Raw genomic sequence first — 20844 nt, 5'->3', positions numbered from 1 at the left:
CGCAATATTACCGTGCAACACATGGGTACTGTACAGGGTGTGCCACCTAAGCTGTTCACTCGTATTTCCGAAACCGTCTGAGTTGTCGTAATTCTGTTTTCAGCAGGGCGAGATGTGAGGAAGTCGTCACCAAGCGACGAGTAGCCTCTTTTCGTAGCTGCATTGGCAGTAACTTCGCTTTTCCAAATGGAAGTATTGTAAATTCTGCTGCTAGTACTGTAGTTCCAAAAGAGACAAACACAAGGGCGTTTACACCTCAAAATCCGAATACTAGTTTGGGAGTAATTACAATACTTCTAACTGAGGAATTATAATTTTGAACACGAAACCTATTACTGTGTTACGCAGAAATTCGTGACTTCAAACCCAAACAAGGAAATACATCACGTCGGATAAGGACGAAACAGTGTTTTGCACAGCCGCGGTATAGCTTTTATCCTGTCTGTCGTCCACGTGTGTCGAACGGCGGTTTGTATAAACAAAAGCATCTTTCACAAACAAGCTTACGGGCGAGCAGAAGGAATGAGAAGGAAGCAGCTTAGATATATGTACGAAGGTATAGTGATAGACAATATCCAACTCGCTGGAATACTATGCAGAGGACGAGCAAGTCTGCAATTAGCAGAGCGAACGAAATGGCCCTCCTGGAAACTGTTGCTTATAATCCAGATGTGAGCTCCAGAGAAACTCCAAATGCCTCTGGAATAAGTCAGCATACCGTTATACGCATTCTGCATGCAAACAGCTTCCATCCGTATCATATGTCACTTCACCAAGAGATTAATCAGAGGGATTGCAGGAGGCGCTTGGGGTTCTGTTGCTCGGCTCTAATGCGACGTCGCAACTGTAAGTACTTTTTTCAAAGAGTTTTCTCTATTGATGAAGCCACCTTTACAAGTCATGGAAAACTGGATATAAGAAATTTGTATTATCGGACCGCTGAGAATCCACATTATCTGAGGCAGTTTGGACATCAAAGGCGGCTGAGAGTGAATGTTTCATGCGGGACAAGATTGGTCCTTACTTTATTGAAGAAACCTTAAAGAGTAGCAAATATGCACAGCTTTTTTTACAAATATGCTGGCAGCTTTCTTAGAGAAAGAACCGCTTGAAATACGTAGATGTTCGTTAATCCAGCTCAACAACTACCCGGCTGTCACCTCTTGTCACCTCTTTCCTAGTCGTTGGATTGTATGTGAAGACGTTATCAGTTGCTCTGCACGTTCGCCTGATTGGACACTACTGGACTTTTTCTCTGGGTTAATATCAAAGGTAAGTGTATGCACATTTTTCGCCAACCCAAGAGAATCTAAAACATCACTTTGTTGCAGCAGGTACAATAACATCGAAGGAGTCTTTTCAGTCTATTCAGAACATGTACTGCAGCAGACGGTAAACGTTTCGAATACTTGATGGCATAAATAGAATTTTAATGAAGTATTTATTGACTACACTCTCTTGCTATTTCCTTTATGTTACTGTTGCTGGTGTAATTTTGCAAGTGTGTATCTTGACATTAAACTCAGGACTCGAAGTGAGACACCATGTTCTTAGCCTTGCATTTTGGTGTGTCGGTCTATCCACATGTAGCCTAGTGTGGTTGGTATCAGTCGTAAATAAAACGTTGCTCAACGACTCCGCTTTCGTAATTATACTGTCTTAGCCGTGCCAAGCTTCAGCTTACCACATACATGACGCGACAGTCCATAAAACGACACGAAATTATGCATAAGACAGCAACACACTCCACAGTTCGAGCCACGGAGTAAAACTTAGTTACTCTGGCTGGAAACTTATAATCTACATTGCGCTTAATGCTGGTACTTGGAAACCACAACACAGTGACATTCAATGAGGAAGAATGAGGGCACTTGCGTATTTGAATGTGTCAAATATTAAAGCATGCATGGAAACCTTACAGTAATACGTTGAAACACGGTAAACGAACATATTGTGCTTGGACAAAAAAAGAGAAAAAAAACATAGTGACAGGAACGTAAGTCATCACAGCAAAAATAGTATTAAGTGGGTTAAATTATCATTAACCGTAATTCAAACGAATAGCTGTCAGATTTTGGGTCTATTGTTGTCCAACTATTGTCCTGAGATTCCTGTGCTGGATCAGAATAACGAAGTGATTGACGGTTCAACAAGGAGGAATGAAATGTTGGTCCGCCGCTATGCGCAATCACAACTATGTGGTTTCATACTGAAACATCCGTACTTTGCCTGTTAGTATCCAGTTCCTTGCAGGATCTTAGTAGTCTACAACATTCCTTAGCAATTTCACAGTCAGCTTTATGCTTTCTTGTCGTCTTCAGTGCGAAGACTCGTTTGATGCTAGTATGTCCTGCGAAGCCTCTTCATTTCTGCGTAACTACGCAGTCTCCATCGTCGTACTGTAGTCAAGATTGGTTTCCCTCTACAATTTTTACCCTGGACAATTGCTAACATCACGAAATTGACTATTCCTTGATGCCTCAGGATCTGTTCCATCAAACGCTACCTTATTTTAACCAATTTGTGCCATATATTTCTTTTTTTCCCCAGTTACATTCAGTGCCTTCATATTTGTTATGCAATCAACCCAGGGGTTTTCAAACTGCATCGTGGTTCCCCGGGCCGTCGCGGCCTTACAGTGAGGAGTATCGAGGCGGTTTTACAAAAATAATAATTGCATTTACTCGCTTTCTGAGTAAAGGAACAACGTGTCGGCCAGCAGTGATATCTAGTAGGGCAGGAAAGTAAGTCTTATTGCTATAGCAGCGTGGTATATGACAATCGAATCGTACTTCGTGATTCATTTTTTATTTGGTAACAATCGGTTTTGAGGTTAATTTTGTCGAATGCAGGTCGTTTTCAATTGTTGCTTGTCTTCTGTGATTTGTGTTTCTCTGACGTCATGGACACATTTTCAGATGTTAAGTGCAAAAAATGAAATTTCGCATGTTTAAACCAGTTCCAGAGACACGAATAGACGGAAATGCTGGAAATATGACGAAAGATACTTGAATTTCCGTTTTATATGAACCACTGTTGAAAAAGAAGAACGACAACAGTCCGTTATTCTTTTCCTACTCCCACCTTCTGAAAGCATGCTTCGTAATTAAAGAAAATGACAGTTGCAGGAAAAATCATGATAGTTTGGTAAAAAACGACGAGAATACTTTTCCGACAAATTAAAACCACTGACAGAAAAAAGGCAACTTTACGAAACAAGCTATGATACCTACAAACGCTCTTCTTTCATCTTAAAAAGTTCCCTACCGTGTAGCAGAGAGGAAGAAACCTCACAACATAGCGGAAGACCTTATTTACCAGTTGCTCTCGACATGGTATCAATTATGATAGATGCGTCAGTTGTGAAGCAGTTGGCAAGTATGCCTTTGGCAGACAACATAGTATTATAGTCGTCGAACACTCAATAAAGCTGAGGTAGATAGTTAATTAAATGTTCCATAGATCATTTGAACGATTCTTTTACTGAAATGAGTGGAACGAGTCAGTCTGCATCATTAGTGTTCAATGATAAAAAATTTGTATTGCTGCATATTGAACTGCCCTCATCGACAGCTTTAACAATGGGTAGTAAAGGTAATTTTTCCTCCAGTACTGTAGGAATGGGCGCCACTGTTCTTAAACTGTGGTGATTTATTTATGACGAACTTCATTAGCGAAAATATGTAGTGTGGGGCGCAGTTAAAATACCTAGCTCCTTGAAGAGGTACCGTAGGTGAACACTACATATTATTCTTACTGCTCACTTTTGTACCTCAATAGTTTCTTTATGAGTGATGATGTAGCCCAGAAAATTATTCCATACGGCATTACTGTGTGGAAATACGCAAAATATGTCAGGAGGTTGATACGTTTGTTTCCAAGATTAGCAATTACACGAAGAGCAGAAGTAGCTGAGCTTAATAGTAGAGAAGATCAATAATATGCTTCTTCCGGTTCAAGTTTTCATAAATATGTTCACCCAAAAATTTGGAGAATTCTACCTTACTACTGACTCCTGCTCAACGTGCTACATCACTTGTCGATATGATTCTATTTGTTGTACAGAACTGAATGTTGTGCGTTTTTCCAAAATTTATGGAAACTATAGAGAGAATCACTTAATAATGCTTTGTAAAATATCATTTAGTAGGTCTTCTGTTGCTTTCTCTGTAATGGGATTTACACAAATAAAAAATAGTTTTGCATTATCTCGGTTCCGAGAGTTCCGGAACATGTACAGTCAGTTTGCAAAAGAGATCAACGTAAACATCACTTCCCCCCTTTTTATTGCTCATGAAAACCGCACACTGCAAATTGTAGCACCATCCAGGAGACCTTCAGAGGTGGTGGCCCAGTTTGCTGTACAGACCGTTACCTCTAATACCCAGTAGCACGTCCTCTTGCTCTGATGCATATCTGTATTCGTCATGGCACACTACCCACAAGTTCATCAAGGCATTGTTGGTCCAGATTGTCCCACTCCTCAACGTCGATTCGGCGTAGATCCTCAGAGTGGTTGGTGGGTCACTTCGTCCATAAACAGCCCTTTTCAATCTATCCCTGACATGTTCGATAGGGTTCATGTCTGGAGAACATGCTGGTCATTCTAGTCGAACGATGTCGTTATCCTGAAGGAAGTTAATCACAAGATGAGCACGATGGGGGCGCGAATTGTCGTCCATGAAGACGAATGCCTCACCAATATGCTGCCAATATGGTTGCACTATCGGTCGAAGGATGGCATTCACGTACCGTACAGTCGTTACGGCGCCTTCCATGACCACAGTGGCGTACGTCGGCCCCATATAATGCCACCCCAATACAGCAAGGAACCTCCACCTTGCCGCACTCGCTGGACAACGTGTCTAATGCGTTCACCCTTACCGGGGTGCCTCCAAACACGTCTCCGACGATTGTCTGGTTGAAGGCATATGCGACATTCACCGGTGAGGTGAATGCGATGCCAAATCCTGAGCGGTCCATCTGTACCGAGGTGCATGGTGTCGTGGTTGCAAAGATGGACCTCGCCGTGGATGTCGGGAGTAAAGTTGCTCATCATGCAGCCTTTTGCGCAGTTTGAGTCGTAACATGACGTCCTGTGGTTACACGAAAAGAATTATTCAACGTGGTGATGGTCATCCACTACAATAGTAACCCTTGAGCATGTCATCTACAGTTCCTGTCTCTCTGTATCTTCTCCATGTCCGAACAGCATATCTTTGGTTCACTCCAACACGCAGGACGCTTTCTTTGTTGAGAGCCCTTCCTGGCAGAAAGTAACAATGCGGACGCGATCGAACTGCGGTATTGACCGTCTAGGCATGACTGAACTACAGACAACACGAGCCGTGCACCTCCTTCCTGGTGGAATGACTGGAACTGATCGACTGTCGGACGCCCTCCATCTAATATTTGATGCTCATGCATGGCTATTTACATCTTTGGTGGTGGTGGTGGTGGGGGGGGGGGGGGGGGGGCTAGTGACAGCTCTGAACAGTCAAAGAGAGTGTGTGTGTGTTACAATATCCACAATCAACGTCTATCTTCAGGGGTTCTGGGTACTGCGGTGATGCAAAACTTTTTTTAATATGTGTATTTTAACATTGGTATCGTCTGCAAAAAGTACCAATTTTGCTTGTTGGATGGTAAATGGACGGTCATCCTCATATACAAGGAATAGGAGTGTATCCCAAACTGAATCCTTTGGGACTCCCTTTGTGATTATACCAGAGTCACGAAGGTTTCTACCTTTCCGATATTGTCTGAATTATTTAGCACAACCTTTTGCATTTTGTTTGTCAAGTGTTATTCAAACCAGCTATGTGTTAAGTTTTTCTAAGGGAGCATTATAAACTACATATTCGGAGGCGTTGGAGAGCACACAAAAAATACCAACAGGCGATTTTATTTTATTTATCGCTTATACTATTTGTTAAGTGAATGTATGAATAGCATTCTCAGTTGAGCAATCATTCTGGAATCCAAACTGTAATATTCTATGTAAACTGTTTCCACAAGTGTGCGGCTACTCTTGAGTACATTACTTTTTCGAATATTTTGAAAACGACGTCTGTAAGGAAATTGTACAACTAAGACTGTCTTGTCATATTTGTTATGAAGTACTTTAGTAATTGCAAATTTTAAACGGTCTGGAAAAATTCCTTGCGCCAGGGCTGCATTGCATATATCACTAAGGACATTACTTACTAAGTTGGATCCACTTTTCAGAATTCTGTTTGAAATATCATCAATTAAACAAGAGCTTTTGCTTTTTTGAATTTTTATAAAGTTATTAATTTCAGTGAATGATGTTGGTGGACCTTTTAGATACATAACGTTTTGCAGGTTGACGTTTTCACTACATCCTCTTTCTTTTTCCACTGAAGCATTTAATCCGCTGTTTGCTGCTACATCTAGAGAGTGATTGCAAACAATACTTGCAACTTTTGAATTATCAATCATAACATTGTCCTTTAGTCTAATTGTTATAGAATCTCGTACAGTGACTGGCTGTCCTGTTTCTTGTTTGACAATGTCCTATGTGGTTTTAATCTCGTTATCTGCATTATTTATTTCGGATCGGACATGCATATTTCCGGACATGTTAATGACTTTCCTTAAAATACCGCAATTTTTTATAGTATGCAAGTATTGTCGGATCTTGACTTTCTCTGGTCTTGTCTCTTCCTCGTACCTGGCATTTTAATTCCTTGGGTTATCCATGGTGTACTTTTTTTTAATGGATCTTTGTGATAATTTTTTAGGAAAGCAAATTTCAAATACTGACACCAACTTACTACAGAATAAATTGAATCTGACATTAGCATCTCTTTCTGCATATACCGAATCCCATTCCACTTCCTTTGGCGTAGTCATAAAACATACTTTCCTCTTTCCATCAACAAGCCTCACTGCACTGTATGAATCTGCTTCCGGTTTGTAAGGTGCCATACTGTCTATTTCCATTAATTGTACATCATCTTTAGATAGTCCACTAGCAACTGGGTACACGTTAATTGTTTCAGCCTGAGCACTGTCTGTATAAATGTTATCAGTCAGAGTGCTATCATTTTGCTGCACACCAGTTGGAAAATTTGCTACTGGAATTAGATTGAAACACCCAAACGATAATTTTCTTGATACAATAATTTACCAACAGCCGTATGTATTGTAGAAATTTATTTTATTCTGTCTGTGTCAACTGGCCACCAAGAGCTGTTGCGGGAAGATTTGATTCACGGATGCTGTTATATGGCTCCTTCCGTGATTAGTGATTTTACGACTATGACGAGCGGGGCCTGAAGATGGCATCAATGTAATGCCGAAACTAGTAGCACATAGAAGTACATAAAATAAATTTCTACAATACATACGGCTCTTGGTAAATTATTGCATCAAGAAGTTTATGCCAGCCGTCGTCCCACAATCCATAATGGATCAACGAAGATCAAACGATAATTGGTGATCAGTTCTCCTGTTCGTATCTTTTAATTAATGCTCAGCTGGTTTAAAAACTCAAAACTAATGATGACTTCGTTATTGAACTGGATGAAGATACAATCACTGTGAAGCACATCTTATTTGTTACATGTGATTTATGTCTTTCGAACCAAAAAAGTCTAGTAAACGTAGCCTCTAGAATACGTACCATAAGAGCTATAAGCATTTCTTCACTTTCGACACTGTGAAACAAATCTCTTCTACTGCAAGCTATTTGCTTTCCGTATATCGGGTGGAGATTGTGTGAACCAAAAACAAGAAAAAATGTCTCGTAAACATGGGCTCTAAAATGGATGCGTGAAGAGCTATGAGCAGCTTGTTCAGTATCAATGTGTTTCACAGTAGCGAAGACGAGGAACTGCTCACTGCTCTTATGGCGTGCACTTTAGAGTCCATCTTCATTGGACAAAAATGGCTCTGAGCACTATGCGACTTAACATCTATGGTCATTAGTCCCCTAGAACTTAGAACTACTTAAACCTAACTAACCTAAGGACAGCACACAACACCTAGCCATCACGAGGCAGAGAAAATCCTTACCCCGCCGGGAATCGAACCTGGGGACCCGGTGGGAAGCGAGAACGCTGCCGCACGATCACGAGATGCGGGCGATCGTTTCTGTCATATCCCTGAATATTGATCATTCCTCTTGGGACACCCTGTACGTAACAACAAATTTCAGCCTGTTTGAAATACTAGACTCAGTTATGCAGGAAAAAAATATCATTTGGGAAAACTGTATAGGCGTATGAGGAAACGGAGATCGCAGTGTAGCTGGCCGTTACGCCGGACTACAAGCTGTGATCCGTAAGGAGGCTCTTCGTGCTATCTAGACACACTGTGTTATTTACCGAAAAGCACTGGCCTCAGTAAGCTGTGAGGATGAGTCACGAGACTTGTTTGGGTAGCTCTGTCAGTACAACACTTGCCCGCGAAAGGCATAGGTCCCGAATTGAAGTTTCGGTCCGGCACACAGTTTCAATCTGCCAGGAAGTTGCATATCATTGCACACTCCTCTGAAGGGAGAAAATTTTATTCCACTCCCTACATTGTTGGTACAAATGAATATGCTCTCCTGTGCTGTATTAAGGTTATGCAGATTACGTTAGTGCGAGGCTCATTCAATAAGTAATGCAACATATTTATTTCTGAAAGCAAATCGGTTGTATTCAGGAATCTAATACATCATATTACTCCCCATTCTTTTGGCTACAGTACCGTATTTTTCAATATAACCTCCGTTCAGTGCGACGGCCTTACGCCACCATACTCAGGGTCTAGACGACCGCATGGTAACACACTACTGGTCGACCTCGAAGCCAACGCCTTCTTGAATCGGTAACCTCACCATCATCCACGTGCTACTGCCCGTACAGTGCATCCTTCGTTGGGCCTAACAGTGGAAGTCAGAAGGTGTGACGTCCAGGCCGTGGGGTCGATCAGGAAGAACAGCCCAATGAAGTTTCGTGAGCTCGCCTCAGGTGCGCAAACTTGTGTGAGGCCTTGCTTTGTCATGGGGACATCCGTTTATATTTTTGTGGCGACGAACACGCTGAAGTCGATTCTTCAATTCCCTGAGGGTAGCACAGTACACTTCAGAGTTGATCGTTGCACCATTAGGGAGGACCTCAAACAGAGTAATCATCTGAGAGTCCCAGAAGACCGTCGCCCTGAGTGTGCAGCTTTGAACTTTTTCTTTGGAAGAGAAGTGGTGAGGCGCCACTCTCTGGCTTGCCGTTTTGTTTCCGGTTCGAAGTGATGAGCTTATATTTCGTCACCTGTCACGATGTTCGACAAAAAATTGTCACGATCAGCCTCGTAACGCGTAAGCAATTCCCTACAGGTGGCCCTTAATTGCTCTTGTGGTTTTCCTAAGCGGCGAGCATCGCAGTTGGAAGACAAGTTTGAGCTCCCCAAATGGTGGTCGAGTGTGTCTGAGCTAGCAACAGAGACGTCCAGTTGTGCAACGAAGCGTTTGATTGTCATCCATCTATTACTCTGAATGAGAGTGTCCGCACGTTCTGGTATTGCAGGAATTACAGCTGTTTGTGGCTGGTCGGCACGCGGGACAGGTTTGCGCGACCTTCTTGCGATGATGACAAACGACTCGCCCAACAAGTCATCGTGCTTTCATCAGGTCTCCGATACCGTTTGTAACACCCCTTAAGAAAATTATAAATTACTGCGCTGGTAAACCTTTTACTTTATTTGATACAGAGACAGCTGAGTCAAACTGAACGTACTCAGACATTTCCCTCTTTACTTATTCTGATCAACACTAAACTGACATACAATATTTTGAGCGCAACGTAATCTGACTTTCAATAATCCCTACGAAAGAATGAATCACTTACCTCACAAAAATCTTCGTTACTCGAACTATTGCAATACAGCGAGCGCCAATACTGCAAGCTAAATAAAAGATTCTAACTACGGAAGGCATTAACTACTGATAGGCATAGTTAGCAAATGAAAGATTTTGATGGAGAACAAACAATATATTTATCTTAATAGAGTTCAAAAGTTGTGACATCCAACTAAACAAATTTCCTTTTTCTGACGGACACACGTCCAGATCGTCTGCTCAAAACTCTGGCATCTCTCTCTCTCCACATCCACCGCTGCTGGCGGCTCACCTCCAATTGCGCAACGCTAAGCGCTGTTCACATCCAACTGCCCAACACTACAATAGTCCAACAATGCCAACCACCCACAGACGGCACACATCACAGTCAGTGATTTTCATATAAGAGCTACGTGGCATTACCAACATAAAAAACCTAAACAGCCTCTTCACAGGAAACTATGAATATCTGCAATACTCTGGTTTTCCGCCAAAAGAAACGCAATGACAGTTCTCCGCTTGGAACGCACGTCTGTTACAGACGCCATTGTAAGGCTACGTATGGCGCCACCTATCTGAACTTCATAAAACTACAGGGGCTGAAGTGGGAATATTCTATGACGTCCCCCAACAAACTCTGTATTTCTTCAACGGATATTTGCCTAGAAAAAATGTATTGTATTAAGTACAGTATGCCTCTAATATCTTGCGAAATTATGAACTGGATCTCTTTTCTCGAAATGGGTCTCTAAATTTCATATAGATAGCGTCTACCTTTTTTTAAAAAAAAATCTTTATTTCAACAACAATAATAATTATACAACATTACCCACTTCCTTATATGATTAGTGGTTCTTAATTTGTTTAAACATCAATTGCAGCTAATTGTAATTTAATTGATTGTGAGCTAAAGCTATAAGTAATTACAATGGGCAGCTAAATTGTTACAAGTATTAGTATTTAGTGTATAAAATGTTAAATAACTCTACTGCCTGCAGCGTCACAATTGTGTCAGAGATATATATAAACCTACTTTATTGCCTTGCCCATCGAGCTAATCCCAATGGGTGTGCCCCTGGCACTGGGCAGGCCCAGATGTTATTCGCTGCAGGTTGCTAATACTAATTTCCTAATCTCAGTATACCTTTGCTCTAGTCACGGCTGGCCGCTCTAATGTTTGTAGGCGCCATGGCCGAGTCGTCAGCGGACGAGATGGACGAGCAGCTGTACTCGCGGCAGCTGTACGTGCTGGGCCGCGACGCGATGCGCCGGCTGGCGGCCGCCGACGTGCTCGTGTCCGGTCTGACGGGCCTGGGCGTCGAGGTGGCCAAGAACCTGGCGCTGGCGGGCGTGCGCTCTCTGACGCTGCACGACCGCGACGCCTGCCGCCTGTCCGACCTGGGCTCGCAGTTCTTCCTCAGCGAGGAGGACGTGGGCAAGAACCGCGCAGAGGCGAGCGCGCCGCGCCTCGCCCAGCTCAACTCGCACGTGTCGGTGCGCTGCGCCGAGGGCCCTGTCACGGCCGAGCTGGTGCGCCGCTACCGCGTGCTCGTGCTGGCGGGCCGGCCGCTGCGCGAGCAGCTGCGCGTGGCCCAGCTGGCGAGGGCCGCCGGCGCCGCGCTCGTCGTCGCCGACTGCCGCGGGCTGTTCGGGCAGCTCTTCTGCGACTTCGGCGACCGCTTCACCGTGTCCGACTGCGACGGCGAGGAGCCGGCCAGCTCGCTCGTCGCCAGCATCACCCGTGCCAAGGAGGGCGTCGTCACCTGCCTCGCCGACACGCACCACGGCCTCCAAGACGGCGACTTCGTCACCTTCTCCGAGGTCCGCGGCATGGAGGAGCTCAACAGCTGCGAGCCCCTCAAAATACGCTACATAAATCCCTACACGTTCGGAATCGGCGATACGTCGCAGTACTCGGAGTACACCTCCGGCGGCGTCGTCAAGCAGGTGAAAGTTCCGAAAACGATGTGCTTCAAGCCCCTCGCTGAAGCTATGCGAGCGCCGGAATTCCTACAGACGGATTTCGGGAAGGAAGACCGTCCCATGAAACTGCATCTGGCATTCGTCGCCTTCCACAAATACGTCGAACAGTGCGGAGAACCGCCCAAAGCGTGGAACGAAAACGACGCGGACTCTTTCATCGAGATAGTAAATACCGCACAGTCGGACTTGGACCTTCAGTGCGACTCCGACCGCGAATTCTACTCGGTGTTTTCAAAAATTTGCAGTGGAAGCGTACAGCCCTTGATCGCGGCAATTGGAGGGATAGCTGCTCAGGAGGCGTTGAAAGCGTGCTCTGGCAAATTTACTCCTCTGTACCAGTGGCTTTATCTCGACGCGTTGGAATGTCTGCCGAAGAATATCGACCGCGTGGGCATACACGGCAGGTGCCCTATCGACTGCCGATACGACGGGCAGATTACCATTTTCGGCCACTCGGTGCAGATACGCCTAGGCTCCTTCAAGTGCTTCGTCGTCGGTGCCGGAGCCGTCGGCTGCGAAGTTCTGAAGAACCTGGCCATGATGGGTGTCGGGACATTCGAGAAAGGCCGTATTGATGTAACAGATATGGATCATATCGAAGTTTCGAACTTGAACCGACAATTTCTTTTCAGGCCTCAGGATATTATGCGACCCAAGTCGCAGACTGCTGCGAAAGCTATAAAGATCATGAATCCCTACGTAAATATGGGTGTTTACGAATTACAAGTAGGTTCAGACACGGAGGAAGTTTTTGACGACGAATTCTTCAGTGACACAGACGCAGTCATCGCTGCGCTAGACAGCGTAACGGCTCGTATATACCTCGATCAGCGGTGCGTTTTTTATCAGAAACCGATGTTGGAGGCTGGGACTCTTGGAACCAAAGGTCACACGCAAGTTGTGATTCCGTTTCTTACGGAGTCGTACAGCTCTTCTCAAGATCCACCGGAGAAAACGATACCGATGTGCACCCTCAAAAATTTTCCGTACGCCATCGAACACACACTCATATGGGCTAGGGACGCATTTGAGGGCTTGTTCAGTCAAGAGCCGGAGCAAGCAGCTCGGTACTTGACCGAAAGCGATTTCGTACAGAGCATTAAAACGATGACAGGATTTCAACCCGTGGAAGTATTAAAATCGGTGAAGAAGGTGCTCTTAGACGAATATCCTAATACCTTCGAGGACTGCGTGGCTTGGGCTCGCAGGCTGTGGCAGGAGCTGTTCAATAATCAGATACGTCAACTGCTTCACATTTTCCCGCCCAACCAAACTACCTCCGATGGCGAACCTTTCTGGACTGGAGCGAAACGCTGCCCCACGCCCTTAGAATTCTCTGCGGGCGATCCGCTCCATTTGAATTTTATACTTGCAGCTGCAAATCTCAAAGCTGAAGTGCACGGAATAAAACAAAACAGAGACCTCGAAGCTATCACTAATATTGTGAAAGGAGTTGAGATACCAGAATTTCAGCCAAAAAATGACATTAAGATCCCCATCAATGAAATTCAGGGTGATATACAAGACAACATTTCAGGAGAAGACGACATAAAGAATATTATTAACGACCTACCACCGAAATCAAAATTTCAGCAAGTTGTCATAACTCCTCTGAAATTCGAGAAAGACGACGACACAAATTTACACATCGATTTCATTGTTGCCGCGTCTAATCTTCGGGCGGCGAACTACAAAATTGCAGCAGCCGACCGGCAAAAGAGCAAATTAATCGCAGGTAAAATTACTCCTGCTATAGCCACAACAACGTCCGTGGTTGCGGGACTTCTGTGCCTGGAATTGTATAAGATAGTGCAAGAATTTGCGGAGATTGATTATTACAAAAATTCTTTCATAAATCTTGCCCTGCCTTTCTTCACGTTGTCGGAGCCTGTAGCTGCTCCAACGAAGGAGCTAGCTGGCACCGAGTGGACGCTGTGGGACAGGTTTGACATATACGGAGAAATTACTCTCGAGGCATTAATCAGCCACTTCAAAGAGACGTACAATCTGGATGTTACAATGCTTTCGTATGGAGTGTCCACTGTGTATTCGTTTTTCATGGACAAGACCAAATGCCAGGAAAGATTAGGTCGTCCACTGTCCGAAGTGGTAAAGGAAGTTTCTAAAAAAGATCTGGATTCCAAAAAGCGTTCTTTGGTTCTTCAGTTGTGTTGTAGTGATGAGCTGGGGAACGATGTCGATGTTCCCTACATTCGATATCTTCTGCCAGGCGATAAAATACCGGTTCAAAAGTCGGAGATGCCACCTACAGTGCAACAACTTCCTTGTAATCAATGTCTTAAGTGATACTCACACTGTTTTAATTGTGAATAAAATCGCTTCTTTATTTTCTAAAGGCACGTTGCCATTTTCTGTTCGCGGCCGCTTTTATCATATAGTATCAAACGCTTTTATGGCGTTAGTCTTGTTATTCGCTTTCAAATAAAATTAGGACGAGTTGATGTGTTTTTATTTGCTATTTAATATTGCCACCTCAAAGAAGTAGGGCGCACATTGTGTTCAACATGGAAATACAACTGTTTACATGCAGATGTTATAGTCAAACTAGCGTTTTCTCAATTAACTTGCTGTAATCCTGTTCAGAATACAGAAAATAAACGACAAAAAAAATCTAATTTAAAATATTCTGAAGCTTCTGACTGGCGTCGTCTTCCTTTTTATTTACGGATAGCGTACGATGATAAAGTTCAGAGTTTATAGGGAAATTAAACGGAAAGAAACGAGAGAAAATGATATATATAGAAATATGAGTTCGGTTTTGTTTTAAATGTACATACCAACAATCTGTCAGTCATGAATTGCTTAAAACATTCATGATTTTTTGGTAATGAAACAAAAAAATCGCACGAAAGATCTTGTAGAACTCGTCTACTGTTCGATCTTTGTCGGTCTACGTTATTGGCGAGCTGATCACAATGTACTCGTATTTCACACTCACATAAACAAAATCACGGAAGAAATTGGCAAGCGGTTGCAAGTTATTCACTTTAAGAAGTTTAGTTAAAACATTCACCATGGTAGTGCACCATCGACAGGGTTTATAGTGTATAGAGTGTACCACAATTAAGAACACAAACGTCATGCAATATCCTCTAAAAAAAGATCATCATTTAACATTTGAAAAATACCTTTCTGATATACGGTGCCGTTCTCCAAGATCACAAGAAGAATGATTTCATCTGCATGCCTGGTCTGATATTAGCGATCACTTCATCAACTCGCTTCGAATTACGGAATCTGTGCACCATGCGTACAAATGACGAAGTTATTAGTGTATTTGCAATACACAGGTTGATGTCTGCTGTCTTGAAACTAGTGCGAATCGTAATTTTTCAATAACTTTAAATCTGATCATAGAGTGCAGGCTTTCAGGTCTGGTTTTTGCAGGCTTGATAATTTTCGTTTTGTGAGCATTAGGTTGTCCTCTGAGGCATGTTTATGTTCTAACATTCCATCTCCTTACGCTGGAGACACTCGATCAGTAGTCTCAAACTTCAGGACGCTCAACAAGGTGATCTGTTTATAAGCATCCACGCAACGGTCGAGCCGTGACGTCATCAGACAGCTTCATAAAATCGCAGAGTTACGCCGACGTGTGCTCTGGAGATTATAGTGCGAAACAATTGGCGACCTTTGCTTTATTTTGCACTAAGGCCCACAAATTCTCTAATTTCAGTTCTTATTCTTCTATATTCAGGTTGTGCTTCTGTATGTTCTAGCATAGTGTTGATTGGACCTTGACAAATCGGTAGTGTCGGAGAAACGAATTTGGTGTTTCCCTAGTCTCAGTGTATGAACACAAGAGCAATTGTCTGTGCAACAAGGATAAATCCGCAGTAGCAGATCAGAAGAGAAGAACTATTTAAATTAGAAGAGTTGTGGGCATTAGTTACACACGTCGGCGCCACTCTGAGATCGTAGAAAGCGACCTGATGACGTCACAAGCCCACCGTTGGTGGATACACAGAAACAGTTCGTCTTTCTGAAGTTTGTAACTACTATTGAGCTTTATAGCATGGTGATGTCTCCAACACTAAAAGGCGAAACGTTAGGCACAGAAACATGCATTAGATCATGGCCTAATACAGTGTAACAAAAATAACCAAGGGAACTTCAAATGTGTAATTTTACGCAATGACGAAGTTAATTGAAACTTTTTTCGTCTAATTCCTCAATTATTGCCATTATACTACGTTCTAATTAAACTTACCCCTTACAAAACGGTTAGCTACCAACTAGCGTTTTGATCCCTCTTTTTTTTTTTTGGTCCGCCCCCTGCAGCTGAGTGGCGAGTGCGGCAGAATGTCAACTCTAAGGGCACGGGTTCGATTCCCGGCTGCGTCGGAGTTTTTTTTTCCCTCAGGGAGTGGACGTTGTGTTGTCCTAATCATCATCATTTCATCCCCATCGACGCGCAGGTCGCCGAAGTGGCGTCATCTCGAAAGAACTGCAGCCGGCGAACGGCCTACCCGACGGGAAGCCCTAGCCACACGACATTCACATTTTACATCCCTTTTTTAATTACTACTAAGTACATCTGAGGTATATGTGAGAATATTCAAGATGAACATGAGTAATATTTATTGTTATTGACTTCTGTGTATCTTTCCTTTTAATGTGCAGGGAAAGATATTAATAACGAAACGTTACAATTAGAAAGGTAGAAACTACAGCTCATTTTTTTCAGTATGTGAAGTTTGTAGCTGTACTGTTGTCAACAGGTATTTGCTAAAAGTAGATAAATGCCTGTTAAGCGGTTTTAGCGAGAGAACATCCCTGACGACTGCAATGGGCTTGATGCGGCTGCTCGACCCGTCTTCCGCAACCAATCACATAGCGCAATTTTTCATACTTTTCTATGACAACGCCTCAGTCGTTCCAGCTCTGTAGACGACAGTAGATTTCACCCGGAGCTGTTTACGCTTCGAGTTGAAAGCTGGAGACAGTGCTACCAGCTGTCAGGGAACTACCCTCACTGAAACTACTACAGAATAGCGTTTCTGGAGTCCATACGATCTTGACGAGACCACCGAACGGGGTGGTGCAACGGTTAGCACATTGGACAAGCATCGGGAGGACGACGGTTCAAACCCGCGTCCGACCATACAGATTTAGGTTTTAAGTCTGCTGTCATGGTTAACCGGATGAATTCCCTACATCGCTCCAGGCGAATGGCTGTGTGGTTCCTTTGAAAGGGTACGGCCGATTTCCTTCCCCATCTCCGCCTCTAGTGAACCTCCGTGTAGACGGGAGGTTATAACCAGTCTTCCTTCTATCCTTCCTTGACCAGACCAAAGAGTCTAAAAGGCTGGCTTTCCACGACGCCTCGAGAAGAGGAGCTGTGTCATGCTGCGCAGCTGTCGTGAGGTCGCTGTCCCTAAGTCGGCTGCTGTGCTGCTGGGTTCTGATGAGCAGGCTGCCTACCAAGCCAATAAGGAAACCAAAATGAGGAACTTTAAAAGGAATTTCTGGGCGCATCCATTTCTAGAAGAGAGAATAGCTAAAGACTGTTTCTTACGTTGTACGACCCCTACCATCAACAGGACAACGGGAAGTTTTAGATGTATTTACAAAGGTCACGAGGATTCTTTGACGAACGAGTAGAGAATTTTTTATCGATCTTTCAATGTATCTTCAGTAATTGCTGGAGACATTGTAAAAGCAAAGTGTGTCTTGTATACTTTTATACGTGATCGAAGCGGATACATGTCTGGTGACAGTATAGCTACTTGTAGTTAAAGTTTTACGTGAGATGTCAAAAAACCCAACACAAAATGGAAATAAATGGTTAGACACTGGACTCGCATTCGGGAGGACGACGGTTCAATCCCGCGTCCAGCCATCTTGATTTAGGTTTTCCGTGATTTCCCTAAATCGCTCCAGGCGAATGCCGGGATGGTTCCTTTGAAAGGGCACGGCCGATTCCCTTCCCTAATCCGATGAGACCGATGACCTCGATGTTTGGTCTCCTTCCCCAAAACAACCCAACAGTGGTCGTGACAAATTCACAGACTACTTTATGAGTGAAGGTGGAGAGCTACCGTTGCACTTTGAAAAAAAAAAAAATGAGGTCGCCTGACTCAAAAACTGTTTTAAACTAAGTATATTTTGTGAGCTTAATCATTTGATAAACCGAAAACGTAGTATCCGTACAGTTTGTTGATCATTGGTTGTTATGACAGTCACCTGCGGTCGCAGGTTCGAATCCTGCCTCGGGCATGGATGTGTGTGATGTCCTTAGGTTAGTTAGGTTTAAGTAGTTCTTAGTTCTAGGGGACTGGTGGCCTCAGATGCTAAGTTCCATAGTGATCAGAGCTATTTGAATAATTTTTGTTCCAGTATTCACCCGTTTGTCTGAAAATACGTCAGCACCATTTTTCAAACCGACTGACGAAAACAGCTTCACAGATGAAATATCCTGTATTGACTTCCATCTCTTGGCCAATAGTGTGACCTACACGGCCGTACTACCAAAGAACAGCGACCGATGGTCCCATCAGCTCACTTGCCGACTGTTGACCTGGGGCATTACCCGCTGCTTGTCCGATTAGCAGCGCAATCGAGTGGGGCCGTGCGAAGGCCTCCACTGGAAGCAATGTTCCGCCACCGGTGGCCCAACGGCACCGATAACGGTGGTCTGCCACTGGCAAGAGGGTCGCCCCGATTCATCACCGACTTCGTCAAAATTCTTGGTACATGCAGGGCTTGGCGAGAGCTCCAGATGGCCAAGCGTACATAAAAAAATAGCATTTTTGGCGGGGGCCCGGCGAGGCATGAGCATTTGTGTTTGCGTGGTTACCAACCAGTGGTTGGCACAGCGGCAAGAGTACAGAGCGGTAATACTGGGAACGAAACTTTTTTATTTGTTTACTTTCCATTTTTACTTTACCTACACTGCAAATAAACCGAAATAATGCTCAATATATTGTATTTGCTTTTTTCATGAAAGGGAAGAGAAAGCGAAGTTTGGAATTGGAAATAAATTTCTGGGAAGGAATTGTAAAGCATAGACGAGAACTAAGTACATAAAATTAGAAACGTTTATGATTTTACAGTTGGTGATTTATGCATGCTGGAGTAATACCCGTCATAAAAACAGGGAAATCAGTAATTCTCTCGGCATTGTGCACATGTTATAAACACCGCATCTCTTTCAGTTACATAGTTGTTTTAGTTTCTATAGAAAAACAAATCCGGTTTACGGTGATAAAAGGTTGTGCCTCAGCGCACAGTTTGGTAGCAAACCACGCGTAATACAGCATTTCATCACATATTCGCGACAATAGCGGGTGACGTACAGTGGAATGTATTTTAGAACGATATCTCGGGTTACCATTTATTTTTCTTTCCCGATGAGACAGGAGCAATTTTGGGGACGTTGACAAAATTCCTTAGCTGACAATGGAAATGAACATTGCAGTGTTGCACTAGTGGAGTGTATTTGGGAGGGGGGGGGGGGGGGGGGGGGCGAGAATAACTTTAACAGTGCATGATGTCAGTCCCGCTTCATCTTGAAAAATCTCGTCGTATAATTGTGTATTTGTTCGTTCCGCCGAAGAGTCAATTAACAAATAAAGTTTGTTTTCCCACACAAAGAGTTCCATTACATCAAATTCAATATACTGATTTTTAGATTTGCAGCGCTTGTCTTTCTTCCGTGTCTGCAGATAAATTATAGGGTACAGGTTCCGCATTTATGCAAAAACACTGTCTTTTCTTTTTACCCAAACAATTTTCGGCGCCACTAACGATGGCGCAGAGATGGCGAAACATGTTTGGGTAAAAAGAAAAAACAGTGTTTTTGTACAAAGGCGGAACCCTAACAATATATCGAGCATGATTCCTGTTTACCTGCAGAATAATTAGCGTAAAAACTAAAAATATAGAAAGTTTCCGCATAGGAACACGATCCCACGGCACTCGGATTACCGTTCTGTACTCTTTCGGCTACAATAAGCGTTGCCTGGAAGCTATGCTAATCCAAGTGGCTCATACCGTGCCCGACCAGGGTAAAAAATGCTGTTTTTTCCCCTTAACGCTTGGGTATCTGCAACAGCCACTTTTTCCACTTTAATTTCTGGCGAAGCCCTGCATAACCACAAGTCGGGACAAAATCGTTGATAACGAGTAGCCGCGGTCCCTTTGTGAGCCCCACAGCATGGCGGTGGAGCTGGACGTCTGAATGCGGCCGCCGGCCGCGGTGGCCATGCGGTTTTAGGCGCTGCTGTCCGGAACCGTGCGACTGCTACGGTCGCAGGTTCGAATCCTGCCTCAGGCTTGGATGTGTGTGATGTCCTTAGCTTAGTTAGGTTTAAATAGTTCTAAGTTCTAGGGGACTGATGACCTCAGATGTTAAGTCCCATAGTGCTCAGAGCCATTTGAACCATTTTTTTTTTTTTTTTTTTTAATGCGACCACTTAAACTAGGGGCCTTCAAACTACGGCCCGCCGGCCGGTTCCGGTCGCTGATGTCAGTTTATCCGGCCCGTTCGACGGTATTTTCTTGATGAAACGTGTGGAACATGAGACAAAGTGACAACATTTAAATATAAATACACTCCTGGAAATGGAAAAAACGACACATTGACACCGGTGTGTCAGACCCACCATACTTGCTCCGGACACTGCGAGAGGGCTGTACAAGCAATGATCACACGCACGGCACAGCGGACACACCAGGAACCGCGGTGTTGGCCGTCGAATGGCGCTAGCTGCGCAGCATTTGTGCACCGCCGCCGTCAGTGTCAGCCAGTTTGCCGTGGCATACGGAGCTCCATCGCAGTCTTTAACACTGGTAGCATGCCGCGACAGCGTGGACGTGAACCGTATGTGCAGTTGACGGACTTTGAGCGAGGGCGAATAGTGGGCATGCGGGAGGCCGGGTGGACGTACCGCCGAATTGCTCAACACGTGGGGCGTGCAGTCTCCACAGTACATCGATGTTGTGGCCAGTGGTCGGCGGAAGGTGCACGTGCCCGTCGACCTGGGACCGGACCG

At 44.1% G+C, this 20844-nt stretch overlaps 1 protein-coding gene across 1 annotated transcript in view; it reads left to right on the top strand.

The window, feature by feature from the left end:
- Nucleotides 1-14487, top strand: part of LOC126334767 (ubiquitin-like modifier-activating enzyme 1) — a 29523-nt gene extending 15036 nt beyond the window's left edge. The window contains exon 2 of the mRNA XM_049997346.1: nt 11028-14487. Coding sequence (XP_049853303.1) covers nt 11033-14134 — 3102 coding nt within the window. The 5' untranslated portion in view covers nt 11028-11032 and the 3' untranslated portion in view covers nt 14135-14487. The remainder of the gene's footprint in view (nt 1-11027) is intronic.
- Nucleotides 14488-20844: the final 6357 nt, after the last annotated feature.

Source organism: Schistocerca gregaria, chromosome 2 (genome assembly GCF_023897955.1).
Source record: "Schistocerca gregaria isolate iqSchGreg1 chromosome 2, iqSchGreg1.2, whole genome shotgun sequence".
Lineage (NCBI taxonomy): Eukaryota > Metazoa > Arthropoda > Insecta > Orthoptera > Acrididae > Schistocerca > Schistocerca gregaria.
Note: the sequence above shows the minus strand (reverse complement) of the source record. Positions and strands in the feature narration are given on the sequence as shown.